This window comes from Triticum urartu, chromosome 3 (assembly GCF_003073215.2).
Source record: "Triticum urartu cultivar G1812 chromosome 3, Tu2.1, whole genome shotgun sequence".
In the NCBI taxonomy this organism is placed as follows: domain Eukaryota; kingdom Viridiplantae; phylum Streptophyta; class Magnoliopsida; order Poales; family Poaceae; genus Triticum; species Triticum urartu.
Window position 1 is genome coordinate 640,951,280 of NC_053024.1, and position 9,230 is coordinate 640,960,509.

Genomic DNA, 9,230 nt, shown 5'->3' on the forward strand with positions numbered 1-9,230 from the left:
CCTTTCCCCTCCACCAGATCCCCTTCCACCGAGCGCCTCCTGTCCCGCCCACCGGCGTCCGCCGAGGCGAACGCTACCCCCATCCCTCTTCGACGCGACTTGGAGCTCCATGCTTGCCAGCACCATCGTCCACGCCCGCGAGCAGGAACCGGAAGCCCCTCCATCATTGGGACGACCTTCTTCTTCCTCCTCAGATCACCGCCACCTCGCCAACAACTCCGGCAGCCGCGCGTCTCCCCCGGGCCGTCTCAGCAATGTTGGTGAGCTCACGCTCCTCCTCTTCCTCTAGCCGAGCTCGCCCGTGCCCCGTAGCTAACTCCGCCGCGTGGCCGTGCCCCGGCCACCGCCATGGCTGTGAGCACCAAGCTCTCGAGCCACTATGGCCTCGCTCGTCCGCCCGAGCGCACTCATGGAGCCCCGTAGCTGATGCCCTACTCCTCATCTTGCACGCTCGCGCCCCGCTTCTCCGGTTCCGCCTAGTCCCGGATGCCGGCGCCGCCGCCGTTGTCCCTACGCCCAACTCTGGCCAACCCCGTGCCCACTGGCACCTCTCCCCAATGTGCGACGTCGCCAGCTTCCCAACGCCGCCTTGCGCGCGAAGAACGGGTCATCGTAGCGATTTTCCGGCCAACTCCGGTGAGGAGCCACCGCGAGAGGGTCGCCGGAGTGACTCCGGCGTCTCCTGCTGACTTGTCCGCCACGCGGCCCTCCCTGTGTCGCTGCCAACGGGCCCCGCGAGCTCCTGTTGACTGGGTTGACCCAGTCAACGTGCTGACTGGGCAGCCCCAGCCACTAACATGTGGGCCCCCTCTATTAATTAGTTTGAAAACATTTTTGTAAACAGAAGTAATTAGATTAACCTAAACATTCACTGACACCTGGGGCCCACACCGCTAATTAACCCTGTTAGGTTAGTTTAGTCCACTATTAAGCTAGCGGAGGCTGACATGTGGGTCCCGCTGGACCCACATGTCAGGTTTGACCTGGTCAGCCGTCTGATGACCTGCTGATGTCACTATGACATCATGCTGACGTCATATATCATTTTCTGTAAATAAAATAAATCCAGAAAATAAGAAAATCTTTAGGAATTCATAGAAAATAATCCGTAACTCCGATAAAAATGTTTTCTATATGAAAGTTGCTCAGAAAAATCCAACGAATCCAAATGCGCGGTCCATTCACCTGTCACATGCCCCTAGCATGCTGACATGGAACCGTCCCCTCTCTTTCATCTGTCCGGAATCCGCCTAATGCTGGGAATTCATCCTCGGATGTTTATCCCCTTCGTCTGCAACGTGTACTACTACGTTAGGGCAACCCTAGCTCTGCCCGTCGTCATGTTATGCCTTGTGATGCATTGTTTGCTCTATATTTACTGTTTCTTCCCCCTCTTCTCTTCGGTAGACGCCGAGACCGATGATACCGTTGTGATCGACTATGTCACCGACGACCCCTCCTTCTTGTCTGAGCAACTAGGCAAGCAAACCCCCCTTGAGCATTCCGATATCGCCTATTTATTTCCCTCTCATGATTGCATTAGAACTGCTACTGCTTTCTGTATGATCCTACTCTGATGCATAGCCTGTTGTTGTTACCTGCTTTCATACCTTACCTGCTTATCCTAAACTGCTTAGTATAGGTTGGTTAGAGATCCATCAATGACCCCGCCTTGTCCTAGTTTCCTTGCTTTATGTTTGATGACTCGATCATCGTGATCGACGTCCAGGCCCCGACACCGCACATCACCCCCCCTAGTTGTACGACTCTGCAGAGTTACCATCGAGTGCCGAGGATGGAACCTCTTACATCACTCCTAATGAGATCTCTGTAGTGTAGCTATACGTCGAGCTCATCGAGGGTGATTTCCTCCTTAACCACTTCTGTTACGGCTCTGTCGTGCAACCCCTCAAGTGTGAACCTCGAGGGTGGATCCTCTTACGTTCAGCTTGATGATAACATCGAGTGGAATTCTTCGGGGGTGATTCCTCGGGTCTCCTCTTTGGTGTTAGACACACAGTTACTATGGTTACTATGACTTTGCATTGAACCATGTTACTAAAGACGGGTCGGCCCTGAGGGGTACCCACGCGAGCTTAATAGCGAGTGATGTGGAGTCGGGTTGACCTGGAAGGTGCTCGCGAGATACTTACGAGGCGTGGCCGGGCATTCTTAGCCCTTGCCGCAAGTACTCGGGACGGGCCGACAGGGTCACATCGAGCGTGAGTCTCTGCTCGTTACCGCGTGCTCCTAATCCACTATAGTTTGGATATTTGATCCTAGGGGCCTCTGGCCTAATAGCACTAACCATCACGTGGGCATAGTATGGGTGTTCTGCGTCGTATGCATCAGTCGAAGCTTAATAGACGTCAACGACTGAGCGGCGCGCGCCGGGTTGGACTGGTAAGCACCTGCCTTTTTGAAGGAGGTAGCTAGGTCTGCTCACCGGCCGCGTACGCAACGTGCAGGAGTTCCCGGGGAGATGACCCATGAACCCTGGGGGCATAGATTTAGTCCGGCGTGTTGACCTCTCTACTAAGCCTAGGTCGGGTTGTGGCGTATTGTTTGGCCAAGGTCGGGCATGACCCAGGAAAGTGTGTCCGGCCGGAGTTAATCGAGCGTGGTCGATAAGTTGCTGCACCCCTGCAGGGAAGAAAACATCTATCGATAGCCTGTCCTATGGTAACGGACACTTGGAGTTGTATCCCGATCGATACAACTAGAACTGGGTACTTGAGATGAGACATGGAGATGAGACTTGGATATGAGATGATAACTGGATAGTATGGCTCTGTGATTGCTTTCTCGCTGGGAGTCGAGAAAGGATCTCTGGCCGAGGTTGATAACACTACTACTTTACATTATGTTGATTTGTACTCTTCTATATGCTGCAAGATGCTTGAATATGCTAGTCTTCGATAGGCTAGGCTTCCCCTCCTCTTCTGGCATTCTGCAGTTTAGTCCACAGATACAACCCTTTTCCTTTGATACAGATGCGTACTTAGTTTAGATCTGATGTAAGTCTTGCGAGTACTTTGGATGAGTACTCATGGCTGCTTTGCTACCTCTTTTTCTCCATACCCAATTGTTGCGACCAGATGACGGATTCCAGGAGCCAAACGACACCATTGAAGACTACTGCTACCCCGAGGGTGCCTACTACTACGTGATGGCCGCTGATGACCAGGAGTAGTTAGGAGACTCCCAGGCGGGAGGCCTTGCCTTTTCGATCGTTGTTGATTTTGTGCTAGCCTTCTTAAGGCAAACTTGTTTAACTTATGTCTGTACTCAGATATTGTTGCTTCTGCTGACTCTTGTGTATTCGAGCTTATGTATTCGAGCCTTCGAGGCCCCTGACTTGTAATATAAAGCTTATGTTATTTTAATTTGTGTCTAGAGTTGTGTTGTGATATCTTCCCGTGAGTTCTTGATCTTGATCGTACATATTTGCGTGTATGATTAATGTACGGTTAAATCAGGGGCGTCACAGATTTAAATAATTATTTGCCTTCCGAACCATTTGTTGTTGCATTAATTATTCGAATTTAAACATTTGTTGTGACGAAGACAGTTGTTGTATTGTGATTTGCCTTTTGGACCATTTATAAGTTTGGTTTATATTGTTGATTCTATTAAGTTTATATTTGTTGAAAATCATGAATTTGCAAAGCTTCTAAAATTTTGCGGTACCGTGAGGCGTGAGGCTTCCAGCACGGATCATATCCTGTAAAATCATGCCACAAAAATTTTACAGGACAAGTTTACATGATCTGTTCCACCGGAGACCTCACGGTACCGCATTTGTTCTTTTTACATGCGGCCCTTATAACAAATTCGCGGGATGAGTGATTCTGCTGGATCTGCTGGAGTTGCTCCAAGAGTTTCATCCGAGGTCCTGCGTGCAAAAGCCGAAGCACTTATTATTAAATGTAGTTTTCATTGGGGGTCCTTCTAAGGGATGCGATGTAACCGAAATTGCACACTCATGTCAGCTCCTAGGTCATTCGGGAACCTTAAACAATCATTTCGCAATGGCAACATAACAAGCTCGATGACTAGGACGACATTTTTTCCCCCAAAATAAAATGAAGTACTCAAAGAAGAGAAAGAGTGATTCGTAACCATAATTTACCCCAAGACGGAGGAAAGCACACGGTTGCGGAATTCATCCTGGAGTTAAAAACTTAAAATATGGATCGAAAGGGACCAGCGGCTTATATAACGAGTTCCTTCGAAGAAAAAACTTATACAACGAGTTCGTTATACAGGCGAGCGCCCGCCCATCCCTGCTCCCTCGCTCCTCGCTCCCTCGCCGCCTCCGCCGGCGAGAATCTCCGCCCGCGACGCGACAACAGCAAGGCGCCCGACCAGCCGCCGCGTCGCCTCGGATCATCCTCCGGCCACCTGACTGGCAATGAGGTGCCCGCCATATATTCGCTGCGGGCGCCTTCGAGATGCCCCCCGCGCCAGCCGCCCCACCGAATGTACTCCGTGCTCTCGAGAATATACTCCGCGGCGCGCAGCCGTCTCCAGGTACTAATAGCCTCGCTCCCGGCCGGCCCCGATGGCAGCAGGGACTCGCATCGCCGCCGCCGCCGCCGGGACGACCGCAGCAGGAGCAGCGGCACCAGCACCCCCATCAGCACGCCCGCGTCCATGTACTCCGCGCTCAGCCCGGTGGACACCCACGCCGTCGCCACCGCCGCGGCGGCCAAGCTCGCGATGGACCCTCCGGGCGCCGGGTCGGCCGCGATGCCCATCTCCCTGTCGCCGCTCCTCCCGCCGCCGCAGATGGTGGTGGTGGCGCTCGACGCCACCCGCGACCACCGCGAGGTGGAGGTCAGGATGTCGCTCAGGGCGCTCGTGGCCCGGGGCGACATACTTCGCGGCGGCGACTCCCTCCTCGTGCTCGGCGTTCTCCACTCCGTCACCAATCCGAGTGAGGGCCGAGCTCCCCCTTTAGGTCTCTATTTCCCGTCGGGTTACGGTCTCTTAGCCATTCTGCTCGACCTAATTAACCCACTCTTGTTTAAATTGCTCTTCTCGAGTCTACATTCATCATTCATGTGCTGAATTGAACTTCCCAAAAATGCTTCCTAGTTGCGATCGACCTCTGTAGTTGAATATTGTGTGCATGCTTATATACATAGGTGATAGACTGATAGATTTGGAATGTCAATGTGTTATATTGAAGTTGATTCTTAATTTCTGTCATCCATGTGCTAGTTAGATTATCATTGTAGTGGTCAGGTAGAAAACTTTAGATGCTGTCCTCTCCTTGTTAGAGTGTGTGTTAGGTGTATTCATGCATGTCTGACAGATGCTTCCATATATGTGCTGATTGGCTTTCAGTCCTGCTGGTCACTGTTTCACTAGTCATTTGGTAATAGATGTCCCTTGAAGAAGCATCATGGCATTTGGAATCACTAACATTTTAGACAAGGGTGTCACTATTGTCTATTGAGCTTCATAAATGGTATACTGACAAGGAAAATCGACTTTAAAACAGCAGAATGAAACGCATTATGTGTAAAAGTTACAAGTCGATGTTGCATAAACACATGATTTTTGTATGGGAGCAATTAGACTTCCCATTCTTTTTGTATAAGATAGACTGTCCATTCTTCTTTTGAGCGTATAATCCGAGTCAGAACTTCCAGCAATGCAGTGCTCTGTCCAGTTTTTTTTCAATCTGGCATTGAATTGTAGTGAGTGGTGTTATCTCGTGCTCCTGATTATTGCTGTTGTTTGGGGATTTGGAGTCACTGTTCACTTCGTAGAGTATAGATTTTGGCTCCTACTTCAAATTAATATATTCATTTACTGAAGAACTTATATCTGTTGTACTTCTTTTGCGTTATTAGTGGGATACCAAACCAAAGCATCTAGTGATTCTTTTGCCGGGACGAGCTTGCGGTACCTAGGTGATCAGGTTGCGAAGAAAGCTGAATACTACAAAGACAAGCTCCTCCAGGATGTGGAGGAGCTCCGCCAAGTGGGGGTAACATTTCCTACATTCATTTTTCTGTTAGGATAAGTAGCTGCTTTACCAGTAGGACTTGCAATATTCTTGAAAACAATGGTTATATTCTGATGTTCATTTTGTTTTATTTCAGATTAGTGTGACCCTCAAAGTATGCCCTGGATCACCAGCAAAGGTTGTCATTATCCATGAAATCAATTCAAGTAAAGCTGCTTGGGTTGTATTAGATAGGTACCTGCATAATTTATTGTTTATAATCATTCCTGGCATGCTATCCTAATGGAGCATTTGTTTGTTCAGTAGTTAAACTAAACTAGTATTGGTTTATAATGAATTTATAGGCACTTCAGACGAGATTTCAAGCACTTCGAAAAGCACATAGCCTGTAAGGTTGCGGCATTTCAAGATAACCTGTCAGTGCAGACCTTGAAGTCAATTAGAACAAATCTATCAAGCAAAAGTATGGGGGAGACGAAGGACCTACAAAACTTAGTAGTGTCACTTGATCTAAGTTCCAAAACACTAGATACTGACAAGGTCCGTGTGTCGATCAGGTCATCGCCTGTAAGTTACTTTGCCTCTCTAACCAATCATGAGATGTACTACACCCCCAGTGTGGTTGGTAGCAGCATCCAAGACTTCACGCCGTCAATGAGCGTCACGTCCATCCCAGTGATCGATGAGACTGAATTCAATGGTATGACATATTTCTTCAATTAAGCACAATCATAAAGTTGCAACTAGCTTGTTTATTTTGCCGAAATGTTAAAATGGGACCTAGTAGCGCTTAAAAGGTAGAAAAGGCCTTTCTAATTCTAGTAGCTCATTCATGCAGAATTCAAGAGCTTAGTTAAATATTTGTTCAATGTTGACCAAGTAGCTGTAGTTTTACCTTCCAAGAGATAATGTTACACAGGCCATCTACAATTCCGTATTTACTCATACTACGCATGCTCCCCTGATCTTTACAGCAAAATCTATTGAAGACAACATGATCGGCCAGTACGATTCATCAGAAAGACCAGTTCTATGTGCTGGTTGTGGGCTAAGATCAGTTCTTTACATCAAGGAATCCATGAAATATCCTTTCTCAGAGATCCAATCTGCAACAGCTGACTTCTCAAGTGAGAATTTGGTGGGTGAGGGAGGATTTGGGCATGTGTATAAAGGGAGACTCAAGGATGGCCAGGTCATTGCAGCTAAGTTGCGTAAAGAAGCTAGCTCGCAGGGCTATACCGAGTTCTTCTCTGAAGTGCAAGTGCTCAGTTTTGCCCGCCATCGGAACATTGTCATGTTGCTTGGGTATTGTTGCAAAGAAAGCTACAACATCTTGGTGTATGAGTATATATGCAACAACTCTCTTGAGTGGCATTTATTTGGTGCGTGCTTGGTATGCATAAAGTTAATTCATAATATGAAGATGGTGACAAACATAACCTTAGCTTGCTCTTTTCTTTTGCCACTTGATGAAACAGACAAGGCAGCAGGCTTACTGGAGTGGCACAAGAGGCATGCTATTGCCCTTGGTATAGCAAAGGGGCTGCGCTTTCTGCATGAAGAGTGCCGCGCCGGTCCAATAATTCACCGGGATTTGCGCCCAAGCAATGTACTGTTGACACATGACTTTGTTCCTATGGTAAGCTAGACCTCACTTCTTACTGGTACATTTGAAGGTGCAAATCCTTATCTGTTCTGTTGTAATTACGTCCTGTCTTCCACAGCTTGGGGATTTTGGTCTTGCTAAATGGAAGGCTGTCAATGCTTCTATTCATACAAGGGTTCTGGGGCAATCAGGGTCAGCACAAAACTCTCTAATCCTTCCGATAATCTCAACTCTGTTCCATTTTATGCTACCCTTTTGCTCCTGTATTTCTGACAATTCCAGGATTTTCTTGTCATGTCCATCAGATACTTGGCGCCTGAGTATGCTGAATATGGCATAGTTTCTGTCAGAACAGATGTGTATGCCTTTGGCATCGTTCTTTTCCAGCTGATATCGGGTCGCAAGGTGCTCGAGGAACATGAAGGGCAGTGCACGCACATATTGCAATGGGTATTCTTTTTAGTAGATTCTTCTCCTTTTCATTTGCCAACGTCTTATAGCCGATTTGCAGCATTCATTTTCTTGCATCTCTATACATTTTCAGGCAGAGCCTTTGGTGGAGAGTCTTGCACTGCACGATCTGATCGACGAGCGCATTGCAGATACATACGACACGTATGGGCTGTATCATCTAGCCAGAGCAGCATATCTCTGTGTCAGGACAAACCCGGAACAGCGGCCTTCTATGGGGGAGGTTGTCCGTCTTATCGAGACAGAGAATGAGCATATCAGGGATTTGTCCCGACAATTCATCCCACATTTTACAAAGTAAAGAGAGAGAGAGAGAGAGAGAGAGAGAGAGAGATCCTACGGAGAAGCCCCGTGGACAATATATTAAAGGTAGAGCCCACCCGAGTGAGGTACCCAAAGTTCGCTCCAGACAGGAGTCAAAGCCAGGTCAGCAAGGATGCGGCACTGCGACCTTACCACTCACATTTTACGAAGTGAAGAAATAGTCCAAAGGAATCCAGTATGATATTTCATCAGTGAAGTTTCTATGATGCTCGCAGAGGAATATCTCCACTTCTCACCGGTGAAATCGCAACGCATGTTACTGCCTGCTCCCCTGTTCTCCTTTCTTCCCCCCTTATGTTTTGTTCTTCCACGCATAAAATGGTGTGTACATAGGGAATTACTAGTTCCCTTTTTTTTCCCTGCGTATCGTTGTAAATGAAATGTCGTTCTACTTGGGTTACTTTTCTGAGTTTTTGTTCCCTGGCCCTCATCTCTGCTACTGTTCGTCTGTTCTGCTGTGTGTCTGTGGCTGTTGAAGAGTCTGATATGCAGGATGCAGGGCGAGCCGTCGCGCCGCGACTTTTTTCCGTTGAAGCGCTTCTGGGCCTGGGTCACAAAGAGAAGGAGGAAGAAAATCTGTTCCAGCATCTACTGACTCCACCGAATTGAAGCTGCCATGTGCAGCTTAGGTGCATGTTTTCGTTTACTTTCGCCATCAGCTTTGCCCTTTCAGGCGAAAGTGATGGATGCTACTCAGAAAAGATGTGGACAGACGAGCAGAAAATTCGTCTAGATATGATGAGCCGTTGAATGAAGGCTACTGCACGCTGTTTAGATCCGAGTTTCTGCCAGAATTGTGCTGCTTGATGGGGCATGGATGAAATTCCCATGAAATAGAAACGGAGCGAG

General features: G+C 48.1%; 1 protein-coding gene across 1 annotated transcript; it reads left to right on the plus strand.

Moving 5' to 3' along the window:
• The first annotated feature begins 4,294 nt into the window (after window positions 1-4,294).
• LOC125545596 (inactive protein kinase SELMODRAFT_444075-like) lies at window positions 4,295-8,791 on the plus strand. The gene is made up of 9 exons (XM_048709610.1): window positions 4,295-4,939; window positions 5,865-6,001; window positions 6,117-6,214; window positions 6,325-6,680; window positions 6,955-7,362; window positions 7,459-7,619; window positions 7,705-7,778; window positions 7,892-8,036; window positions 8,131-8,791. The coding sequence occupies exons 1-9, from the start codon at window positions 4,483-4,485 to the stop codon at window positions 8,356-8,358; spliced, it is 2,064 nt and encodes a 687-aa protein (XP_048565567.1). The 5' UTR covers window positions 4,295-4,482; the 3' UTR covers window positions 8,359-8,791.
• The last annotated feature ends 439 nt before the right edge of the window (window positions 8,792-9,230 follow it).